We start from the raw sequence: 24,848 nt of genomic DNA, 5'->3' as shown, positions 1-24,848 counted from the left end.
CAGAATGTCATCCATAATGATGTGATTTTAAAGCCTGCATAACTGATTTAACACAGACCAAGGCCAGGCCTCAGTGTTTGTGAAGTTTTAAGAGTTTTTGGCATTTAGGTTTCATACAGTAAGCATCATGTATGACCATTTTTTTGCACACAGCTCAACAATACAGATGGTTAGGCACTGGCAAACAGAGCCAAAATAGGCATATTACCAAAGTTTCAGAGGTGCAAAGCATCCCTGCCCTCAGTAGCAACGATACATGAAGGTTTCATTAATTTTAAGGTCAAAAGAAAGCAGAATGACAGTTCAGACTGACATGCTGCCAGGACAAAAGAATCCTTCCCTTTAATTCTTCTGCTGGCTTAGTACTTTCTAGCCTGCGCATTTTTCCGAAGTCACCTAACCTTTTATATACACGAGCTAACGAAGGATATGCAACACTTGATAATCCTCTCTAGATGCAATGTTAAAATTTTGTTTAGACTTTGAAACATCAGCACATTTGGAAAATTCATGCTGTCTTGCTCATACTTCAGTCTAGGCACATATATTCGGCTATGTATGGTACTGGGTCTCACGGATCATATTGTGCAACACTACATCTATTTTTAGGAGTAACAGCCCAGCCATTCTACTGCAGAACACAAGCCAGGGTGGAAACTCTACCTAATCTGCTCTCTGATATTGTTCCCTTCTCTTTTAGAATCTTAAACACGAGAAGGAACTTGCCCTCATGCCACAATTATCTTCTGAAGTGAACATTAGATGCCTTCAATCTTCATTGCAGGGAATCACACAAAGAGCTGGAAGATCAAGAGCCAGTAGTTAACTAACACGAAACTTACTAGGTCGACATAGTGGCACATCTTGAATGCAGAATCTCAGAATAATCTAGACAGACAGGATTTAGTCTTCTAGAAACACAGATGTGTTTACATGTTAATGAAAAAGCAAAAAGCGAAGGCATTTCCTTTACATAAAGTTTTATTAACCTTCAACCTCAGCTGGTACTCCATTACTCCAGCCTTAGAGTTTTGCTCCCCTAGGTAGACAGGTTTTCAGCTGACTGTCTCTGACTGGAAACATCTAGGCTAGGTCAGATTTTAGACCCAGCCTTTCATTAATACAGTCAGACACAAAAGAGCAGTTGAAATCCTGACCACCTGAAAGGCTGCAAAGCCTGCAGGAGGATTTTCATCATTTTCTATGCTTGAATAGAGAATCTTTCTTCTGCGTTGATCACTAAATAGTTAAGAAGCAATTAAAATGCATGTTCAAGAAACAGATGCATTCTACATTTCAAGCTGTGATCAGAAATATGCGCAACTATTTTTCCGCTTATGAAGCTTGTGGTTTTATCTTCTCAGCAGCTTCAAGGACAGATGGAAGGCTGACTTTGTCTCCAAATTCTTTCTCACGATGCTCCAGTAAAACACCCTAGTCAAAGACACAAGAGAGAAATTCATACACTCGTCTCCCCACAGGAGATCAACTGACCAGCAACTGAACAATTCCAGAAAAGAAACTTTTGGTCTCACAGGAGACATAAAAGCCTCCTAGATGGCCTACAGTACCTGTGTTCCTGCCCCAATCACGTAGACTCCTCCCAGGGTGAATCCTTCTCCTTCCAGGTTACCACTATATCCACTTTTCCAGGCACGGAAGAAATTTTGCCAGACTCCAAAGCGGAAGAAGCCTGACATCATCATTTTTCGTCTACGTGGTCCATAGAAGCCCTTCTGCAGGGAAACAGAAAATACCTCAGCAAACAAAGTGAAAAGGACTTTTCCTCCCAAATGAAATTTAGGAAACCAGCCAACCCTGTATCCAAGAAAGGTCACAACACCCAAAAGCTAACCAGGCAGAACTAAAAAGAAATTGCACCTGAAATAACTTCTTGAAGGCATTACCTAACCACTTACATCCACACAGCCAACTAGTGGTACTGCCACCATTCATGTGGATTTTAAGCTGATCCACAGGTATTTAAGTCCCATATACATCTACATCCCTATTGCTGACAACAAGGGTCCTTTGTGATAAAGATCTTTTTTCTTATTTTTGAAGTATGGCAATAAAAATGCTGGTAAAGAGGTAACAGTGGTGCCAAGTCCTGAACCTTTATCAGCAATCTGTTTTGGGTTTTTTTGGGGGGGAGGGTTGGTTTGTGTTTTTTTTTAAATCAGCCCAATTCTTTCACACAGGCAGAGTGAGGAAGGAAAATAAAGGTATCTTCTAGTTGATTTTGAGTATTACGTATTCTTTTTCCTTCAGAAGCCAAATGATTTCTAAAGGCATTTTCTGGGTTAAGAAGTAAGCCAGGGCCGTGGTTTTGTAAGACATGAGACTGGCAATACAGCATGTGACAGTCTACTGGGACAAACCACATTACTGCAATTTGGCCTGTACATCATGAATTAATTATGTCTGTCACCTGCAGACCTTGATTCATACATCAAACACATCAGCAAGTCACACAGCCAGTGGAAGAAAGGAATAAAAATTAATAGGCCATATTGTTTACCTGTTAAAGGGGAGGGGAGGAATAATCCTGCAACAGCATGTTATCGGTGCATAGCTACAGAGCAGTTTTTAAGCTGAGCAGGAGAGACAGATATATATAGAAACGCAAAGCTAATTAACTTCTTAAACTACAATGCTACTAAAACCTTTTTCATTCAGACCACGTTCTATCTGTATTATTTATACAAGCTCTTCAAAGAGGACATTCATAAGCTTGTTTTTAAAGAAAAGAACACCGACTTCACTATACCTTTTCATCCAGAAAGATTTCTCCTTTGAAATAATGCTGAAAATCCTCCACTTCAGTCCCTATCTTCTCTTTCACAACAGCATAGAGAGGGACACCCAGCTTGGACAGCTGAGGTTTCAGAGAGGAGAGCTCAGAAGCCTCCTAAGAAAGGAAAAAATCCCAAACATTTCAGGCAGTAAATGGAAATGGAGGTTGGAAAGCTTCACCTTGAATTTCAAGAGCATCAGAAACATACATAAATTCTAGCTTGAGCCGCAAAACAGAAACAGACTTGTAAATCAGACATTTAAGCTAGCTCTACTCCTAGGCAGGTCTTCACTGGATTTACTAGAATTTTCTTCATTAAGCACAGAGGAAGGAGATTTTTTTGAGCATTTACTGGATAAAATATTACAATCCTGGAGAAAACATATTCTTAACTCAGAGCTGTAGATATACCTTGTCTGTGCTAGGGCTTCAACTATCTTTTAAAGTGTTTACAGAACAGTACAAAGATACTGCCTGCACATCACTTAACTTTCCCAGGCCAGAATTTCTAATCCTTTTTTCCAAGTAGAAATACATCATTATCAGCCCTTTTGCAAAGTATTTTGAGGCCTCTGTGCAGCAGCAGGCTATACAAGTCCAGAACAAGTAATGGAGTGAAGATGCATTCTCCTTCCTAGATCCCCCAGTGAAAATAATCATGGAATTTCTTCATACACCTTCAGTATCCCAGAAGCAATACTGCTTTTTCTGGTGTGTAAGAGTGTAAGGTGTCACCACTCATCAGCTGGGTTTTTTGTTCTGCTGAAGGAATCCCAGCTCCCACAGTTTGTGCAAAGACCTCTGAGGTTTCCAACAGATCAGAGTGCACACTGAAATATGTTTCTTCTCATCTCCAATGGAGAAAGGTCATTTTTACTGGACAAAACTCCTACAAAGAACTCCATGCTTTAAAAAATGGACACAGTCTGCATGAACACCCTCAGCCACCTAACCAAAATGCCTTAACTCAAAGGCTTGCAGGACACCTAGAATTTACCAAGTATCAAGTAGCAGACAGATAGGGGTGAACAGACAGGAGAAAAGACATTAGAGAAAGACATCAGTAGGTGAAAGGGTAAGGGCAGCTTTCCAGTTCACTACTCCATCTTTTTCAGAGGAAATGAAAAAGGATGAATCAGCATCACAAGCAAACACAGAGTAGTGAGCAGTGAGAGTGTCCTGGTTTCAGCTGGGATAGAGTTAATTTTCTTTCCAGTAGCTGGTATAGTGTTATGTCTTGGATTCAGTATGAGAAGAATGTTGATAGCACTGATGTTTTCAGTTGTTGCTAAGCAGTGTTTATACTAAGTCAAGGATTTTTTTTCAGCTTCTCATGTCCAGCCAGCAAGAAGGCTGGAAGGGTACAAGAAGCTGGGAGGGGACACAGCAACAGCAGCTGACCCAAACTGGCCAAAGGGATATTCCATACCATATGACGTCATTCCCAGTATGTAAACTGGGGGGAGTTGGCCTGGGGGTGCAGATCGCTGCTCGGGAACTAACTGGGCATCAGTCAGCGAGTGGTGAGCAATTGCATTGTGCATCACTTGTTTTGTATATTCCAATCCTTTTATTATTATTGTAATTTTATTATTGTTATTATTATCATTATTAGTTTCTTCCTTTCTGTTCTATTAAACTGTTCTTATCTCAATCCACGAGTTTTACCTTTTTCCTTCCGATTCTCTCCCCCATCCCACTGGGTAGGGGGAAGTGAACAAGCAGCTGCGTGGTGCTTAGTTGCTGGCTGGGGTTAAACCATGACAGAGAGTTAAAGGATCATAGCTTACACTTGTTAGATTTTTCCCCTCTTTTCTGTTCTTAAAGATCTGGTAATTATTTTCTGTTTTCCCTCAACAAAATGCCTTACGATCTTCCTAAAAGGGGGGTTAAAACAATTTTATCTGGGATTTTCTATACAGTTCAAAACTCTCATAACCAACAAAAACAAAACAAAAAAGATCTGTATTGCGACCTAACATGTCTGAGAACTGATGCTAGTGCAGTGGGGTCCCCTGTAAAGCCAGAAATCACTGTCTCTGGAGAGACAGCAATACCATCAAACCTTGATTAGCCTTTTGGAGAAAGGCACTTCAGCAGTTTGGTGGGGTTTATTTCGTGTCTCCTTGCTCGGCTTTTGGGAGGGGAGAGAGTAGAAATGATGTAAGAGCATAGTTAAGTTTTAAAATTCTCAAGAGATTAGACTTCAAGCAGCATCTTGGCACTAGACCTGATTTGCTTTGCTTTACTGCTCGTTAAAAATTATACAAGAGAAAACAAAAAAGTCTATTTTTGTGGGCAAATCATATCACACAACAGCTGTACAGCTTTACCATGGGGCTGTGACCATTTCATCTAGTCTGTGAAACTGTTTTCTTGTTTTTGTAAAAAGCAGACAAGCACACCCTAGCAGAATACTTCCTCTCTCCACCAAGGCAGGGACAACCCAAAAGAACAATTCCCATTTCAATTTGTCCCTCTGATACTATGGCTCTTCTGCTATTTTAGACTGCTTGAGTTGATACCTACAACATTTAGCAAGCCCATGGCACCTTCACAATGACTGGAGCACTGGATCACTACCTGGCCAGATCCAGACTATGAGATGTAGAAGTGCAGTCCTGTTAAAGATAGTCTATCTTAAATAACAAAAAGGGAAACTGATGATTTAGGATGCAGATGATAAAGATAAAAAAGTCCATATTTCTTAAGTCTACAGGCCTCAATTCTCAAGGATCCAAAGGCATCATTCCAGTAGGATTTGTGACATCCTCTGCAGTGGATAATGGAAGTGTGTCCTCACCACTGGTATCAGGTCAGTGATCTATGAGGCAGAACGGCCACTTTTCAACACCACCACTGTGTCCAGGGAAGTATATATTCCTGGAAGTATATATTCCTTCTTGATGCTGTCAACGAGGACAAAATTCAACATCCTTTCCAAGGTGTAAGATAGTGGGAACCAAGTGTATTTTGTCTCTTGCAAAAAAAAAAAAACCCCAAAAAACTACTGCCTGCAAGTTAACAGATATGGCAAGTCACCTGTATTGAACCATTCCACCAGCTCAGAGTCAGCGACACTGGGGAAAGCAGCAGCTTTCATACTACAGAGAAACATTAATGGGCAAAAAAAAAAGGGGGGCAACTGAACTGTTCTTAGGACAACTCACAAAAATGCTTAGAGTGTACAACAATCAAAAATTACTTCAGTTCAGACAATTTAAAAGCTTTTTCAAACACTTTCACAATTAAAATACAAAACAATTCTTTGCCCTAATTAGCTGATCAGTAGTGTGACTGCCTCTGTTAAAAATTTGAAGTTTTGAACCAAAAATAAGAATTAGAAAATTAAATTTCTCTCTCCTCAAAACCACAATTCTTTGAATTGGGTTCTTTATTTCTACTTAGGAATTTAGCATTAAAAAAAAAAAATCATTAATGAATTCCTGTCTGACTGTATTGGAAAGGCACAGAGTCAGGCATGCAGCGCTATCTCCTCCTGCCTATGCTACACCTGTTCAGAGAGCAAAGTACTTTAAACTTTAACCTTCCATGAATTCTACACATACTTAAGCAGTTACTACTGATGGGAACAGATCCCTTAATGAAGTGGTTGCAATATTAATTACTCCATGTTATGAAGTAGTGAGTAACAACATAATAGCTATTTTTCCCCATAGCTATGAGAAAAATAATGGCCAAGGTGTAAGTTATGGCCGTTCCCAGGCACACAGCACATTCAAATCTTATTTTAAGTATCTACTCCCACCTCCGTCCAAGGAGCCTAATGCCAACTTAAGGATCAAATTTTGTTTCCCCACCCACCTTGTTATGGAACAGTAACTCCTTGTCTTCAGACTCCTTACCTTCCTGACTCACGTTCAGCATCTAGAACAGCAAGGGACTCCCCTTTATGCACACCTCTTTTTTGCTGATGAGCTTTACCTGATGGCTTTTTGCCAGTCCAGTCTTGGGCTGCTTTTGACCAGAGACTACCCGATCACAGAGATTTATTTTGGACATATGGAATACGACTAGCTCATATGACTCATTACCAATTGGATTTTGTGTAATCTCCTTTTCTAATTGCCATGGGCTAGGTCCCTGGTAGATGTAAAAAATAATTTATTTAAAGGGAATCTATGCAAGTAGAGCCCAACTCTTCCTTATTAATCCCCAATCCCAGTAAGTACCTCTCTGCACAAAAATCATCCAGGTCTTCGCACAGCCATGATCACTGCACCATTCTTCTTCCATAGTTCACCTGCTTTGAATGTTCTTTGTTCTGTTTATACAGGAGAAACAGCATCAACAGTAATATCAGCCATTTTTGTTTATATTGATTAATGCTTTAAGGATCAACATAAAGCACTGCAGAGAATTCCACATTCAAATACAGTTTTATCAGAAAAAAAATCTATATGCCTAACAGGTTATTATTGCTTTACTGATTTTTAGAAGTGTGTCATGTTTCATCCAGAAATACCAGTTTTGGTTGCTTTTCCTTCACCAGAATTATTGGCTATCGATGGCACCCAACTATGAGTTATAACTAGGAAAGACTAAGAAAAACTCTTCCAACCCTGGCTTTACAAAGGTTCTTATAAAAGCCCAATTATTGAAGAATGTGGGCTGAAACACCCAGAATCTTACCTGATCCCAAAGTTTTTAGCTCTATCTCCTCTAAAAACTCCAACGTAGCCTTTTCTGGCTTGGACAAAAATAAGTCAGTGTTAGCAAGGACGATCCCTGTCACAGCTGCACCAATGGCTCCAAGACCAACAGACCACATGCCCATGGTGAAGATCCCAAAGTCAGGCAGGAAGGACATTTCTGGAAAGAGAAAGAAGAAAGCAGATCTAACACTGGACATCAATGATGCCAGACAAGGAGGAACTGGATTAAAACAACAACTAAAAGCTCACACAGATATTTTTGGTTTCATCTGGAGATCATCTGTATATTTATTAATGTACTGAACTGGGTTTTAGAAGATCTAGATTACATTCCAGTTCTGTGCCTGACCCACATCAAAACTTTTAACAAGATATTCTTACCTTTTCCTGCTACCAGACTGACAAAAACATTCATGATTAAAGTGCTCAGATGGAATGGGGAGAAAGATGATTGAAGTATATGTGTGTAATAAAAAGTCTCTAACAAGATGATCTCTATGTTAGCCAGTAACTTAAATTATTACAGTAAGACAGTGGTTTCTTTCAAAAAAAGAAGCGTTCGTAGATTAAATGTTTTTTCCCCCCACTAATCTATATTAAACAGTGAACTTCACAAATATACCACAGAAGACTTTAAAAAAAAAAAAAAAAAAAAAAAAATCTATATCTGGTTCACCATAACTGCTAACCTTTCCTGTTTCTTACAGTTCCACACTAGAACCAAAGCAGGCACCAAGCCGAAATTAGAGCTCATCAGTCATGCCTGCAGGCAGAAATTTATAGATTTGCAACCATTTTATTAGACACAGTGATCCAACATTACAAACATGCCCTGGACAGGACCTTCTATATGCTACCCAATTTCCACTCCGGCTAAAGCAGAAATGACGTCAGGAACAAACAACTTAAACTCACACCCATCAGTTAGAACTGATAGATAACATTGCAATGGAAACCATTACATATGCATGCTCAAGTCTTAAAGTACAAACACTGCTTGTTGTTACCAGTGACTCTAGTTCGGTGGCAATTTTATTTAACCACCATCCATCCACATATCCCCCACAGCCCAATCCTGACGCTTGCACATGTTTCACAAGCGTGGGAAGGGCTGACAGCGACCTTCCAGTGAGGCACTATCAGTTATGAGGATGCAGGAAAGCACACTTAGCCCTGCCTCATGGACAAAATTCAAGATCCAGCTCTGAGCAATAACTGGTGCAAGAGTCATTGGAGTTTTGGCAGTATAAGAAGTCAGTGTACACTTACATCACAACAGTTATGTGTTACAAAGGGGTGTAGGTTTGCATTCACCCAACTTTAGTATTATACAATACGAAGAACTGATTTTTTTCCACAGCCATCTGCAAAACCCTATTCCCTGATAGACTGTTTTGGTAAATATTGCCCTCTGTATATACTTTCGTATGGGAGAGGGGTTTTTTTCCCCTCATAAATATAGGAAAATATTACTGTTTTGAACTGTGACTGGCAATAAACCAGACACACACATTATCTTTAACCCCACAGCTAGCTGTTGCCAGAATTCAGAAAGTAAGAACCAGAAGCAGCTCCTTGCTTTTGTGCCCAGAATTTTCTGGGAAAAAATCCCTTTCCATCCTTAAAACTAGCTCCAGAATACTACTGACAAACAAATACAACCAACTGCCTACCTGCAGAAATAGCTAGAAAACATTTTGAAAAAAAGATCGCTTTGTTCTTCTAACAGCATGCTTGGTTCCAAGGAAGACAGTATCACAGTATCTAGAAACATGAGTAATCCATGATCGTGAGCAGGAAACAAGGCTAGTTTACACAAACATAACACAGATAAGAGAACAGATTCTCCCCCATTTCACCACTTATTTCTAACCAAGGAAAACCTTCCTTGAACATATCTGCTTTGTCTAGATACTTTTTTTCAAACATAAAGTCATACCGTAATGACAATTTTTTGATATCTGCCTCTGACTCATATCAGAGACCATCCTGACCCCAGCCTTTGGAATGACCAAAATGTAACTCAAAATGTATTGCTGTAATGCAGCAATATCCTTGTGTTAAGACTTAAAATCTCTGTGGCATACCCAAAAGGCTATAGCGCTGCTCCCTTCCCAGAGTTTGATTATCCAACTATTCTTTAGACTTTAATCTTGTCTGATCAAGAACTGTTTTTCTCTTAATTCCTAGTTACAAGAGGAGAGGGGGGGTAAAATCCAAGTATTTATCCCTTGTGCACGTCATTTGTGTACAAAAATGTTGCCAAATTTGTGGCAACTAACTGCTTAATGAGTAGTTCTCACATAGCTTTTTATTTTTATTAGCATTATTATTATTGTTAGCATCATTAGCACAACTAAAAGCCAGCTTCCAGCCAGTGGTAGTTGATAGAGAGGATATCATTAAGCTTAGTCAACACATCTCTTCAGTTTAGCTGGGACTCTTTGGTTTCCAGTCAGTGACAAAAAAACCCTATTCAAATATGCGAATCTTTTGCTATTTAAAAAAATAGGGGAATGGAAGAAGCAGCTCTACATGGTGCTACCGAAATTCTTCCCCTGCTGAGCAAACACCAGTGAGCCACTCTGAAAAATATGTATAGGAAACAGCAGCCAGGATTATTAAAACATTTGCTAACGAGAAAGGCTGAGCCCTGATACATCTATGTCATTGAACCCCAAGTGAAGAGACTAAACAGAAAACAGCTGACCATTTGCAACTACCAGCTTCAGTTCTATTTAGCTGCTGTTTATTAAGGAGATCTGAAGCTCAAAATAACTTCATAACCCTCCACCCCACCTTAAAATACAAACGCTACTGCCTTGTGATCAAACTCTGTGAGTTTTTAAACATCAAAGACAATCCACAGCAAGAAGATACAACAAATGAATCCCGTAAACCACAATCCAAGAGGAGAAGACAAAACATAGCATCCCATAAGCCTTCAAATTTTAGGTGCACACACTCACCAGAACCCATGCAGCCTGCACAAGCATCAGCCACCACCAGCTCCCCCTGAATGCGAGCGTGGGCAGGAGAAGAGACAAACTGTGCTGCCACGGGTGGCAAGTGGGCAGGACTAGGCAGGAGTCCAGCGCTGGAGCCTTTGCCTTGCAGCAGAACCTGGCTCTCAGAGTCTTTGAGAAATATGTTGCCACAGCCACCCTGCAGCAGTTACGAAAGAACAGCTGTCCAATCCACGGCAAGATTGTTTTAAAGGTATCTTAATCATTCAACTTTTTTTTTTTTTTTAACTGAACACATCGTTACCCTCTTTATGGGGTGGGTGGGTACAGGGAACAGGAATTAAGAGAAAGCTTTTCTGAAGCTGGGATCACAGCACTAAACTTTAAGATCTGCATGCTAAACTGTGCTCTTCTGTAGAACTGAGCATTTTTACAATATTTTCTCTACGTTTCAGCCTATTCTACTTCTAAACACCCACCCCCCCAGGCACACTGCATGGCAAAACAATACAAACAACCCTGGAAACAATTAAAAAGCCATCACAATGCACAGTGTTAGAAAAAAGTTTCAATATAGACGCTGTACTGGTGAATTAACCCAACATTTCTGTGTTCAGTTACCTGCTTTAGTGGCAACATCCCTTCGCTAAAGAGCATCATTTTGTCTGGAACTATCAGATCTGCAATCTCTCAACTCTGCTAAAACCTCCAGAAAAGAACAAGCACTTCTCTTTACAGAGAGCAGAGGCCAAAGAAAAAAGGAAAAAACCATCTTTTTGTGTGTTTTTTGTGGTGACCACAAGAGATCTCCAAGATAACAGTGAGTTATTTTGTGGTCTGTCAGTACTCAGCTAACCAGAATTTAAACAAGCTTAGTCTTAATCCTGTTTTAAGTGCCAGCTGATGGTCTTCACTTTGTGTCAAGAAGACCAGCTAAAACGTGGTTTTCTGGATGTCTCATTTCCCTCCCACCCACAATCAGAGAAAATTGTCATCAGGAGGATAGCTATCCTTAAACATTTATTTTAGCAGTGTAAACAAGACCATTGCAGCTGTGTCAAAAAAACCTGGAAAGTCTGTGTTTTCAAGTTCTCAGTAAAACTCAGGGTACCACACACTTACTTACATAATTTTCCTAAGAAGACAGCTGAGCAAAAGTGGAAACACTCAGTGGGCACTCTCACAAGCTGGACTGCACTAGCACATATACCCTAGTCTAAAATGGCTTTGACCATTGCTTACTCTTTCCTTCCCTCCCAACTACCCCAAGGGATTCCATATCGAGCCTAAAAATATTTCAGAGCTTTGTCACAACTTGCATATCCCAAACAAGTTGAGCTGATTATTTTTTTATGAGACGTTCCCCCCAAAAATGAGTCATATGATTACAAATATCTTTGTAATCTAACTCCTATAAAGAAAATTTACAATTCACAATAACCTGGTAACATGCTCATCAAGATTTCATGAGCTTTTAAATACCATTAAGTATTATAAAATACAGCACCCTGACTGACCTTCAAAATTAGCCCTGCTTTAAGTGTGGATTTGACTGGAGAAGCTTCAGAGGTCCCTTCCAACCTAAACTGTCCTTTAAATGCCAAAATCAACGCAAAAAGAAGTCTCCTAACATTTCCGATGGCATGAATGTAGGTAATTTTCACAACATGAAGGATTTTTTCTTTTCTTTTCGCTATTGTAAAGATCCTGTAACAAACCATTCCTTGTGTCAAGAATAACAGTCATCTTTTCAGATTTCTTCCCAGTCTGCGCATATTTCATTACTGAATTCAGTACAACACTGCGCTTGGCCCTAGCTAAAGAGAAAGTTGCTGTGTCAAACAAGCAAACCATACTCCTTCCTGTGAAAGGAAGTTAGTTGTTAGACCAAATAATCTCCCCCATTCTGAGACTGGTTTAAAGAATCCCAACAAACATCTCGGCAACCCTTTCCTTTTGAGCAAGGGAGAGCAAAGAGCTCTGGTACACCACTTTGGAAATCTTCCAGCTCTCTAGGTATATTCAGAGGGAAGAGGCAGCTAGATACCGTGTAAGCGTAAATTCAAATCTCTGCTCAATCCGCAAAACGGAGATACCATGGAGCTGGGAGGAAGTACCTGGAGCACAGAACTGCCAAAAGGACTTATGTGAAGATAATACAGGCTAAACTCACTGCTGGGTCTGCTGGGGATCCAGAGCAAGAAAGCCACAAGCTGTGGCAGTCTGCAGAGGTGGGGGAAGAAGACGAATACCAACAGATAATGCAATGATGCAAATCAGTGTTCACCAAAAACACAGCGACCCGCTAGGCAGCAAGTGTTCCCTCCTGTTCCAACGCAGCCATAACTCCTGCAGATTCAAGCTTAAATTAAGAATTACTTTTCCACCTTTTTGGATTCTTAGGCCTTGCTTGTGTTTTAACTTTCTCATTCTTCACATCACAGAATTCCTAACAGCAAAATTATTTGTTACAAAAAGCAAAACCACAAAATAATCAATATAGGTTTTAACTCCGACCCATAAGGCAGGGGCGGCTCTGTGCATAAATGAGACTAAAGCATTAGTCTCAGTAGATACACCCAGCGGAGAACAATTTCCCCACAACCTGGTTTACCCTTTCTGTTGTCTGCTGCGAACCAGGTCTGACGTGGAAATCGTCTGATGGGGAAATTGTCCCTGTGCTTCCAGAAGGGAAGGCTGGGAGGGCTCCAAACTGGAACTTCAAGCAGCCTGAAGGAGCATTCAGCCAGTGGATTTCTTCAGTACCGCGATCGCGCCCAAGACCAAACCAACGCGTTGGGAATGACGCGAGGAGCGAAGCGCAGCGTGTCTCTGCGCCTCGCCGGTCTCGCTGCGCCTCCTTGCACCCTGGTTAAGTCACATAAGAGTGCAGGTATCAATCGAAATATTCGATCACAAGGACAGGCGTAAGCAGAATTCCGGACCTCAAAACGTCGGGGGGGGCGGCAGAGTCCCGACGGCGAGAGCAGCAGGCCAAAAGGCCCCCACGGCGCTCCTGCGGGGGGCGGGCGGGGAGCTCCGCCCGCGGCGCCCCTCAGGCGGGCCCTGCGCAGCCCGCCGCCGCCCCGCTGCTCGCACGGCCCCCCCCCCCCCACCCCACCCCTCAGGTCTCGTCTCAGGGCTGCGCGCCTCTTCCCCGCCGCGCTAGCGGGGCCGGGGCAGCAGGCCGGCGGGGGGGCGGCGCGGGCCCGGCGGCGCTGCCCCCGCGGCCGGCGCAGCGGCGGTTCCCGCGGCCCTCCCCGCCGGGCGCCTACCCCCGCCGCCCCCCGACCCCGCACTCACGCTGCCGCGGCGCCCCGCCGCTCCCGGCCCCGCGGCCGCCGCAGCCCACGCGCGGGCGGGCGGGCGGAGCGCAGGCACCGCCCCCGGCGCCCTCCGCGCCGCGGGGACCGGCGGCGCCGTGCCGAGGCCGCTCGCCGCGGGTGCCCTTCGGAGCGGCGTCGGCGGGGTCCGCGCCGCGCGGGGGGGGCAGCTGAGCTGCGGCGCTGAGGCGGTTTAGCCCGCCCTTAGGGACTGGAATGAATAAAAACCTTCTGCTCCTGCCGGGCCCGTGCTCCCCTCACCAGGACTTTCTTTAGCTTCTGGCTAAGCCAGGAAAGAAACGAACTGTTTTGTAAGATACGGTGCTGAAATGTATTTAAGGCAAAAAAAAAAAAACCGTAAGGACTGAAGTCCGAGAACACAGTGAGCTTATCGCTCAAGTAATCTGATTAATGGGGCACTTAAAATACTTACATATATATTACATTCAAGAATATACTTGCTCAGATAAGCCAGCCAATAACATGTCACAACACCATTGAAGGAACGCGCTCTTCAGCTCCTTGTGGTCATGAGGCACCGCTCCAGCCAGAAACTCAGAGAGGACTCATCTTCACCACCTTGGGACTATTCCCTGGGGTCTCCTGTTAAGCTGGCACTTAAAATACCAAAAACCAAACAAAAAAAGGTAGTAGCAGTGACAGCGCTGTCTGGTCGGTTACACAACAGCAGCTGGGGAGAATGAACATAACCTCTTTGATGTTACTGGAGAGTCTACATTCCAAACCACCTAGAGCCACTGGTTTTCAGCATGTCCCCCAAACTTAGCTAGACCAAATGAAAGGCCTTTTCTTATCTCTCTCTCAACTGGGAGTCACCAGCCACTCTGGTTAGACCTGCTCAGTTTACCCCTTATTGGCAGTTTGTTTATCTTTAATGCAGAGCTTGTTTTTTTGAGTAACCTCACCACAAAACAAGTTCCCTGCTAACTGGAAGCAACAACAGCATCCCGGTTCTGCTCTAGCGCAGATCAAACTGGAGGCAATGTGCCCCTGTGCTGGGATGCACCAGAAACCATCCCCAGGCAGCCTGCCCGGGCACCCCGGCAGACCCCTTGGAGCAGAAGACCACGGGGGCTTCCCAGAGGCTGGCTGCTCCCTGATCAGGCTGCCTGGCTCCCGCAGGAGAGCCCAGCGGCCCTGCGCTGCGGGACGGCAATGCCAAACAGACGTTTTGCAAGAGCACGTCCCATTGCATCATGTTGCTTAGTACATGTCAGAATGGCACGGTCTCAGGCAGTTGCAGGGAAAAGATTTTGTGTCTTTTTGCCTGAAATTGTGGTAGCTATGCTTTTATTCATGCACATGCTTTTAGAAATCAAATTGATTATAAAAAGCACTGAAGTCACTCACCCTTAGCAGCAATCAAAAAATAACCTAAGGAAAGTTCATGGCAGAAACAGCATTACCAGACTACCTGAAAAAGCTGGGGTATCTGGGAGGACTCCAGGGTTTGAGGCTGCTTTTTTTCCTTGGAAATACATGAAAACAAGTAATATCTCTACTTTTTCTCCTTAACCAGTGTGCGAAGGTTCTCTGTCAACACCAAACGTCGTATGCTCAAGTGGCTTTCTCGCTGTTTTTGAAATGCAGTCAGCATTAGAATGTGTCTTTGCTACTGTGACACAGCAATCTTCAGAAAAACATTATGACAAAAAAATGATTGACAAATTCTGTCAGCCATCAGCATGTAATTAAAACCCTAATTTCTGCAGGCTGCCAACATTCCTTTCTTCTGAATTTTATAACGGTTGTGGGTCCAGCTGTCAACATTTGGCAATGGTAGAATTGCAGTTCTATTTTTTGTTGCCATGGTAAGCACACAAAACAAAAAAACTTTTCTCTTAATGATACTTTTGCACGTTACACCTCTAACAATCTGGCAGTTGGCCTTCACAATTCAAAGGTAGCCAGTGTTCCTGAGGGGGAAAAACCACCACCTATCACAAGACGAAAACTTCTTTTTATTTATTGTTTGCTCTGCGTAGGAGTCCACAACAAGGCATCAGGCAAGAAAAATAAGCAGTTAATCACAGAAGCGACTCTGACTTCATTTGTCCCTACTGTTAAAAAGAAAAATGCAGAAAAATCTGAGCCCGCACACCTGGATTCCACCCAAGAATGTCTTCCGACTTTACAAAGCCATGAAATCCCTTGAATGCACGCACACTTCCAATAGACACAGAACCCAAAGAAAAATGGTGTCATGAAAATACTGGAATCTAACCTTCTCTGCCTACCTCTCTAGAAAGGCTTGCTTTCCATGAAAAGCTGCTGTGTTGCTTAAGAGGAGCTGCAGCAAGGACTACTTTGTCCTTATTGGACTTCCTTATTAGACTACCTTTGCCCTGATTGCTTTAGAAGGGTAGGGAGATTTTGGCAGGAAAGCTGAATGGGAATTTGACGACTTTGGTTTTCTGGTATTCCCTCTTGATACAGATCAATCATAATACGATTTTAATAGTTTTGCTTTTCCATACACCTATTCAGATGTTATTCACACATTTTTCCTGCTAAAGAAAAGAGACTAATAAAGTCCCTAACACAAACAGAAAGAACATTTCACAGAGCAACAGGCACCAACATCTAATCTTCTAGTTCTCAGGTTTTGAATAGTACTCTTAAAAAGCACATTGAGCCCTTCTCTTCCTGCTTTCATAATTCACTTTTATAGCGGTTAAACTGAATGAAGAGTATCAGTCTGCAAACTGCTTGTATATCAGTTAATTAAATTTCCCTAGCATGCCCGTGCATAAGTCACCCAGCATGCACTGTAACAGTATCTATGCTAAAACATGATTTAGCATTACGAAACTTTCAATTCACATACAGAATGACAAAGCTGTGTGTTATTTCAGAAGTTAATTATTTCTATTTCTTGTTGGATCATGCTTCTGTAGATCAGCTTTAGACCAAGGGCGTTGTTAAACAAATGGCTTAGAAAAGTCAGTTTGTTTAATAGATCAGGAAACAGGAGATCTCAAAAGCAACAAGGAAACAGACAGCGGTGGGCTAAGGCAAGATCTAGGCGCTATGTCCGTAGAAGCATTTCCAGACTAATTAAGATTTTCGATACTGAGCCAATAAGAGTAGATGCAGATACACAAAAATACAGCTTGAACTTTTCACCCATGTGCTTCTAACGGCATATGCACCCAGATGCAGACTGACATATGTTTCAACTAGACCAGGCAAAAGCCATCTCTTGTTTGGAGACTGTACAGGGATATGTACTCAGGTGGTGGTGCTTGCAACCTCATCCTGATTCTCAGGAAATAAAAGCACCATTCTGTCTACAGCAGCCTGGACACAGGATCTTAGATTTATCTCAAAAGTAAGATCAGGGTGCAGTAGTCACGAAATAAACCAAAGGACCTACAGGCCTTTTGAAATCAGTTTCACCCACATGAGCAGTTCACAGTGGAACACCAAGAAGAGATTGGTGCAACACCCTCCATCTGGACAAGAACAGGAAGAAAGAATTAGCAAGTCTTTTTAACGGGTATACAGATGCTTATACAAATGTCTTTTGGCAATAGCCTAATAAACACTGAATCACAGAAAAGCCTACCATTTACAATACAATAGATAACCAAGGCCTTTGGAAACAGCGGATGAGGTCATTAGTCCTTCTATCTGTCTTTCAGTCTTTAATATCTTTAGGTCAGGTAAGCGTAATTAAAGCAAAATTGAATCTCTCAGTGGCCTATAGTTTTTTCTTTGTCCCGTTTACTGCAGTGCTACCTATACTGCTATTTTATTCCAGTTTTTTAGCTTTTCTTATACTAGGTCGGACACTGAGGCCTAGTAAAGAGTTATTTTTAAAGACTATTAAAGCCACTAGAATAGTGGTCAAGCTTCAGGCTCTATAAGCAGAAACAGGCTCTTGAACATCCCAAACTACCCATATTGATAGCACCAAAAAGGCAGTAACTGCACCTCTGCAAGATCAGGACATCAGAGGAAAAGTCATTCTGCAGCAGTCCTGGTTCACCGCCCACAGCTACTACATAGTTTCTATTAAAATCCAGGCACCCAACACTTTTCTAGGCTGTTTCTCTTTCAAGTTGTTGGGACAAAATTTACATGTTTAATTCCTTACTATAGGCTTCAATAGTAGTTATGCATCTTGCAATCTATACAAGTCATTAGTAAGCACAAGGCTGCTTGTGTTACTAATACAACTAAAGTGTCCTACATTGTCCTTAAGACAGCTACTTTCTACACTCAACATATCTCACCAAGTTGATTGTATGTAGCTAGGAAAAACAGTGTAAATATTTTTTAATGTAAGTATGTAAAGCTTGGAGATGACCAATTTGTAAGGTTTAAAATAACATGTTGATTTACCAGTTGATTTAGCTGTTACTCAGAATCATTTGCTCAAGCATTAAGAAAACTGGGCTTTCTCTAACAAATTTGAGATTCTCCAGTAGTAGATGAGCTGCTCTTAATATTTAAAATCCGAGAGAAAAATTCCATGACCTCTTCTGCTAGAAGAACATTTGGGTTAGAAAAACAAAATAACGCTGCTATTAAAAGTGTTGATGCCAATGTGGGTGATTTTGACAGAACCTGGCTAGGAATCAAATACACATGCCTGCAAACCTCAGTTGCAACTTCCAGTGGTAAGGTGGTAATAAGTAGTTGGGCACAGTAAACTTCTAATCTAGCAGAGTTACAGCCACGCTCTAACCATAACCTTACAGTTAAGCTCTTAATCCTCTTATTACGTTGAACTATTTATCTGTGCAACTTTCTTCTGCTAGAGCAAAATACTAATGTTTTACTTTCACACAATTTCAACACTGCATATCTGTACTTTGTTAGCATTTATTCTTGGTCTTTACACAACACATCAACCTAGGAAGGGCCACAAACTACATATTTCATATTTTCAATGTACGGTTTCCATTTAATTCTTTGTAAACTTTCTTTTTAAGGGGTCATGCTCATCTCTGAGGATAAGGACTGTGTCCGTGTTGACATCTACAATCTTTACTTTTTAACTTTCATCACAACTTGAATGAAAAGCAATGTAACAAAGCAACCCAATGCACAATTACCAAGTATCTGAAATGAATGACTAAAATAATGACTTAAACTGACAAGGGCAAACATCACACAAATGCAACAGAAAGACATCCTACTAATCAAGGTACATTTCAAGTCCACAGCATCACTTCTGCAAGTTCCATTTCCTGAAATGTGTTTATGTGCTTCTAATGGGAATGCCAAGGACTTCATCCACTCATGACCAGTCTTTCTTCCTAGAACCAAGTTATATTCTACGTCGCTCTTTTTGATAATACTGGTTTAGTCACTGAGCCAGAACTAAAAGTTCACAAAGACATCATACAGATTTTGCCTGAACATTTTGTTCCTGAGATAAAGCTTGTCAAAGCTAGTAATTGGTTTAAGGAATGTAGAGAGTTTTCTTTTCTCCAGTTAAAAAGAAACCAAAACACCAATACTGCCTTCTTTTAGTATTGTGTTTAAATGTATTTGCGTTCAAGCATTTTTCCCCACACCTGTTTTACTCACATCCACTGTCATTTTTGTCACTGCGTAAGTTGTCAAACTTAAGTGTAGTACATACTTAAAATGACTGTGTATTAAACACAAGCATAGTTTTAATGCATTTTGTTCCCTGCTCTTGATTTAATCAAGGTTCTACTCGGGTGGTAAGCAGTTGACAACAGGACAGAATAATGGGTGGTGTGAAATGGGGCACTGATGATGTTGAAAACTTTCACCATTTGCTATGCTGCACTACCAAAACAGCATTTTTAAATCAGGGATTGTTCACATATCTTGCAGGTTAGGCTTAAAACTCAAGACTTTTGGGAGGGAAGGGAGGCTGCTTAGACAAGTAAAAGGGGGAGTGGTAAGGCTAATTGCATTTCAAGCCACAACTCTTCAGGAAATGATCCATGTCATTCCCCATTCCTGTGGTTTTACTATTATGATCCAAGAACATTCACAGAAAACGAAGCTAGCACCCTGAGATGATTTGGCAAGTGCTTTTCTGCTTATGCCAGCTATTGTTCTAACAACAGACAACCTGCAGGGCCTCTAGTTAACTAAAGTTGAAAAAACACTGGAGAAGAGCAGCATTAGTGAAATCCTTATTAAGTTACAGCTTTTCAGGTGTAGTAAGAGAAAGGTTATAGGCCTAAAAGATTTATGGGATGTGAATGAAAGTTACTTCAGCTGGGAGAAGACAGGTGAAAAAAAAAGATGACTAAAGATCTACCAAGCCAGATAAGCAATATCCTAAACACTAAATACAGAGGCCAGTAAAACCCAGAAAGAATTCTGGATTGTAGCCATTAGACTCACATGGAAACCATTAGAGTTGTGTTTTTATTGAATCAGGGGAAGCCCTAGGTAAGCATATTAAAGATGACTCAGAGAAATGGCTCTGAATTGAAGCAATTTCTAAATTAGAGAGATGCCAAAGAAAACCGCATCATCAAATACCACAGGCTGAACTTTGGATGAAATACAGAATAGGAAGAATTTTGTTTCCACTTGGAATTAAGACAGTATTCAGGCTCACTCTAATTAGTCCATTTTTTCAAATTTCATTTAACTATTGGTATCAAACTATTCAGCTTATTAAGAACCAAAACCATCACAGATCTAAATAACTGCTTAAACAGCTCCAATGCAGTTCATTGGGTACATACAGTCAAATTCTTCTCCCACAGCAAGCAGGCATCAGTAATTTCCCTTCCATTACTCCAAGGCTCTCTTTCAAAAGAACAGCAGCAAACTATTCACATACTAAAATGGACTGACAGCTTATCCTTCTTAGGACAGCATTTCCTCTATATGCATGTGAGGAACTACTACACAATGAAGCCTAATACAGCTTTTTTCAGAAATGCTGATTTTGTTAAACATGAAGCAAAGCTATATGGAATCTTCATGCTGTAGCTAAAGAAAATAAATCTAAAATGTCTAGAAGTGAGAAATACATGGCTATTGCTGCAGTGGTCTTTACCTAATCTCTAGTTAAAAAGCACTTAGGAAAAGTTGCAAGTGACTTCAAATAGCATTACTGTCAGCTATATTCTTTACCTCCAGTGAGCCATCAAGCTACTGGAATGTTCATGCTATTTCCTTAATACTACTAGCCAGGTAGTCTTTTAGGGAAAGTGGCAACATCACTATGAGCATATGTTGGGTCTTACCTGATCATCTGCCTTAAGCACCCTATGATTATTTTAGGCTATGCCCTGTGGTAATTATTTTCTGGTATTCTCCACCTGCATTTCTAAGCCAAAATTTTGTAAAATATTAAATAACCACTTCTTGTCACTGTATAAATAGAGCATCTGACCAGAATGAATGACCTGCAGGATACTTTCCGCTACCCCAAGTAAACACATATTGTTTGAAGTTTTAATATTAATAATGACTAAAAAAAGCAAATATACGCAGTTTACAAATTGACCAGTTCTTACAGAAGACTTTAGTTACACCTCAAAACTCACAGCTAATGGAAGATTTTAAAGACTGTCTCCACATCAGTCAAAATTCATAAGCATAAACAGGGTTTCATAATCATAAGAGTAAAAACAAAGTTCCTAAACAAGACAAGAACAAGCTGAGTGGATAAAGAAGGGAACTGAAGAACAACAAAAGTCTAGTACTTAATTTAAAAATGGCTTTTAATATGAATCTGAATACAAAAATAACCAAAACACCCTACAGTCATCTCAAGCAAATCCTCAACGTTTTCTCTTATCAATGCCCTGACAATTTGGCAAGAGCTTGTTTTCTCTGTTCTGCAGTCATATACTCACAGGCTTCCAAAATATTTACTATAATTAAAGTCTGTTGAACTGTTTTTGCTTTTACCCATATTCTTCCATTCATTCCCAGCACCAGCTCAAACGGGTACAATTGTGACAACTCCTGAATTATTTCACATTTGGGAGCCAAGAGTCTGTAAACAAGATTAAAAAAAGTCAGAGGAAGTAGTAAGTGCTCACATTTGATAGACACTGCATTATTATCACTCAATAACTAAACCGTAGTACTGGTGTTACGGGACCTATTAGCAATACAGTATCAGATTTTTAATTCTCCTCTCATATGAAATATATGCACCTAAAAAAATACAGCACTTGTGAATTTAGTTGGTTTTTTTCTAATTAGATTCAGAAGTAACACCTGACAAATTTAAAGTGAATTGATACTTTTAGAACAATTCTATGGTTTAATAAATTCTAAAACTACACTGTTTGGCAAAGTGACATTTTAAAGTGCTGCTACTTATAAATTTGACACCAGAGTTAAAGATGTGTCTTTCAAAACACAACTTCCCTTCTCCTTCACGAGACAATATTAACAGCAGTAAACGAAGTATTTTGTTTTTATTAGGTGACAGCATACTGAAAAATAGAAATGTCAAGAACATTGTAATACATCTAGGATTAAATCAAGCTTCAACAGGCTTCTCAAAGGAGACAAACATATCAGGATTTAGCAGTTTGCTTGTAATATACTGTTATTTCTCTACTTACATACAGACAAGATTTGGAAAACAAGCAGAATGGCTGCAAAAATATTTGTATCAGTTCACCCTGACTTCTGATGGGACATGTAAACCAGACAAATCATTACTTAAAAAACCCAGGTATGAAATAGCTGCTCTGCATCTCCAGATTGCTTTTCCAAAGAACAAAACCAAAGAAAAAAACCCACCCAAAAGCAACAACAAAGCTTGACTATCATTTATCCATTTAATCTGATATTCTTTGATAGTCATAAAAATCTCATCTTTACATCAGCATAAGTAACTCCAAAGTTCACAATTCATTTAAAAGCTTATGAAACGGTTCCTGGATTAACATGTCAGTTTTAAATGAAGTCCCACAAATTTTGCTTTGGAAGTAAGAAAATGTGTATTCATGTGGAAAGACCCCTTTAATCAGCTGTCAGTCAAATGTACATCCCTCACTATCCCATTAAGCAGAAAAAGGACAGTAAGCACTTCCCATTTTTAAACTCCAAGGTAGTAAGTACATACCTGAAACCCTAGCTTGAATGTTTGATTTCCTCAGGTCACTAGTTGTATTCTCCATGCTGCCTTGGCAACCACATCGCTTTTTTTTTTTTTTTTTTTTAAACAGGTCACACAACACCATATAGAAAAGCATCTAAATCTCTTAAGAGGGAAAATAAACGCTCCTTCTAGCTCAATATCCATACTCTATTCAGTACAACTGGTATAAATGCACTAAAACAATTACACACTCTGATTACCAAATCGCCCACACTGCTCAGAGGAAATAGTTGTGCGAATCCTACGCACCATATTACATGTTACAGTGACTACTTACTTTTCTTAGTACTTACTTTCTTATTAGACCTAAGGAAACCTTAAAGAGGAAGCCATCTTGTCCAATTATTCCCATTCCACTTGATCTTCCACTGCTGTCTATACAGACCATCTCTGGTTCCATGTCTTTATTTGCTACAAGGAACTGACCATAAATAAGATCTCCCACCTAAACAAAACAGTGTCAAAGAGCAGAAGTAGTAGAGAAGATCATACTGCACATTTGTAAGAAATACTCAGTTGATAAAGATGCTCTCATGAGGCCACAAAATAGTTTTAAAATATTGGTGGTAGAAAAACTGGTATAATAAGAATTTTCATTTCCTCTTCTACTAAAGGCAACATCATCTGGGAACAATTATCTTGTATCACTACTGGAATTTGAAAGATATTTTAAAAAAAGTACAGAATTTTATTTCACAGAGTATTCCCTTTTTCTTTTTTAAATACCAAACATGAATTTCTGTCTTTAGACTTTAAGAGTATTAAAAAAATCTAAGCAACCTGCTCTTGCAATCATTTGAGGACAACAACAACAAAACCCGCACTAACATACTTCGTTTTTCTTTACAGCCCACTTTTACGTTCTGGTGACGGTATTTCAGCTGAATGCAGAAAACTGTGGCACGCATATGCCACACAACTGTTGTAACAGTGTTATTAAAGAACTGTTTTCTACCAGTATCAGATGGTGTAAAAGCTCGTTCTAGAGTCTTAAACTCAGAGTGCCCCCTTGGATGCACGTTACTCATGAATCGCACCTACGGCTGGCAAAAATTAAAACGTACGGAGTGCAAAAGCCTGCCACCTGACAGATCTCGAGCCACGCTAGTTACACGTTCTCTTAAGACACCTCAGACAGCCCACAGCCTAGTCACGCAAAAACCTCCGAGGAGGGCCAAGGCAAAAATCACTGCAGACGAACGTGCACTCCTCCTTTTACCTGCGGTTTATAAAAATACTTTTACTACGCAAGACTGCTAAACGTAACAGGAGCGCCACCAAACGACGCCGCCGACGCGCCACCGCCGAGGAACAAGAGCACTAACCTGCACATTCGGCCTGTTCCTCTTCGTGGCGCCTTCGAAGGCCAAGTAGGACAGCGACGCCTGCTCGCTCCCACCGACGTCCAGCTTAAACACGTCTCCCGCCTTGGCCGTCACTATTCCTATGACGTGGTCGCCCTTGACCGGAACATACTGCAAAACGAGGGGGGGTCGGCGGTCAGCGCGGCCGGGCAAGCGCGGACGAGACGAGGGCTCTCCCGGCACACGCCCGCTCCCCCCCGCGCCCCTACCCGCTTCTGCTGCGAGTCCACCCAGTAGGCGCCGCCCGCCGCCCCGCCGCCGCCCGCCTGGCGGTGCCGCAGCAGGCCGCACTTGGTCACCAGCAGCCCGGCCACGCACCGCCGCAGGCCCGGCCCGCAGAGCAGCCGGCCCCGCGGGGCCGCGCCGGCGCCCAGCCGCAGCCGCTCCCCGTCCTCGTCGGGGCGGGCGGGGAGGAGCAGCACGTCCCCGGGGAGCACCACCCGCCCCACGCAGGCCTCCGCCGCCTCGCCGCGGCCCGCCGCCATCGCCGCGCAGGCGCAGGACCGCCGCCGGGCGCCGCGCAGGCGCGGGGCCGGGCCGAGGCGGGAGGCGGGAAGCGGGGCTGTCCCCCGGCGGCGGCGCCGGCGCAGCTCTACGGGCCGCGGTGAGGCGGGCGGGCTTCCCC

General features: G+C 41.7%; 2 protein-coding genes across 5 annotated transcripts; both read right to left on the bottom strand.

Annotated features, from left to right (window-relative positions):
- Window positions 1–963: 963 nt before the first annotated feature.
- On the bottom strand, window positions 964–13,215 carry PRXL2A (peroxiredoxin like 2A). Its single transcript, XM_030031584.2, has 7 exons — window positions 13,054–13,215; window positions 10,443–10,638; window positions 7,451–7,630; window positions 6,991–7,082; window positions 2,771–2,911; window positions 1,572–1,736; window positions 964–1,434 (listed from the first exon to the last, which is right to left on the bottom strand). Exons 2-7 carry the CDS (start codon window positions 10,450–10,452, stop codon window positions 1,336–1,338), a joined length of 687 nt encoding a protein of 228 aa, XP_029887444.1. The 5' UTR covers window positions 10,453–10,638; window positions 13,054–13,215; the 3' UTR covers window positions 964–1,335.
- On the bottom strand, window positions 7,451–24,752 carry EXOSC3 (exosome component 3). Of its 4 annotated transcripts, XM_041127103.1 has the most exons (6): window positions 24,433–24,752; window positions 24,185–24,334; window positions 23,153–23,304; window positions 13,991–21,737; window positions 13,247–13,307; window positions 7,451–7,630 (listed from the first exon to the last, which is right to left on the bottom strand). In XM_041127103.1, exons 1-4 carry the CDS (start codon window positions 24,706–24,708, stop codon window positions 21,536–21,538), a joined length of 780 nt encoding a protein of 259 aa, XP_040983037.1. In that variant the 5' UTR covers window positions 24,709–24,752; the 3' UTR covers window positions 7,451–7,630; window positions 13,247–13,307; window positions 13,991–21,535. The 4 variants fall into 4 exon arrangements, with proteins under 4 accessions (XP_040983037.1, XP_040983036.1, XP_029887442.1 ...); XM_041127102.1 differs by lacking the exon at window positions 13,247–13,307; XM_030031582.2 differs by lacking the exon at window positions 13,247–13,307 and having other exon boundaries at window positions 14,024–21,737.
- Between the last annotated feature and the right edge of the window lie 96 nt (window positions 24,753–24,848).

The sequence above is a fragment of the Aquila chrysaetos genome, chromosome 11 (genome assembly GCF_900496995.4).
Source record: "Aquila chrysaetos chrysaetos chromosome 11, bAquChr1.4, whole genome shotgun sequence".
Classification (NCBI taxonomy): domain Eukaryota; kingdom Metazoa; phylum Chordata; class Aves; order Accipitriformes; family Accipitridae; genus Aquila; species Aquila chrysaetos.
The sequence above is the reverse complement of the archived record's forward strand: the minus strand, read 5'-3'. Positions and strand labels throughout refer to the sequence as shown.

Excerpts from the sequence above, each read along its gene's own strand:
- EXOSC3 (XM_041127103.1), bottom strand. The coding sequence starts at position 24,708 with ATGGCGGCGGGCCGCGGCGAGGCGGCGGAGGCCTGCGTGGGGCGGGTG. Across the intron at positions 23,305-24,184 it reads GGAACAGGCCGAATGTGCAG|GTGGGAGATCTTATTTATGG; the intron begins GTTAGTGCTCTT and ends TGTTTTGTTTAG. Across the intron at positions 21,738-23,152 it reads TCCTTAGGTCTAATAAGAAA|ACTCTTGGCTCCCAAATGTG; the intron begins GTAAGTACTAAG and ends TCTTGTTTACAG.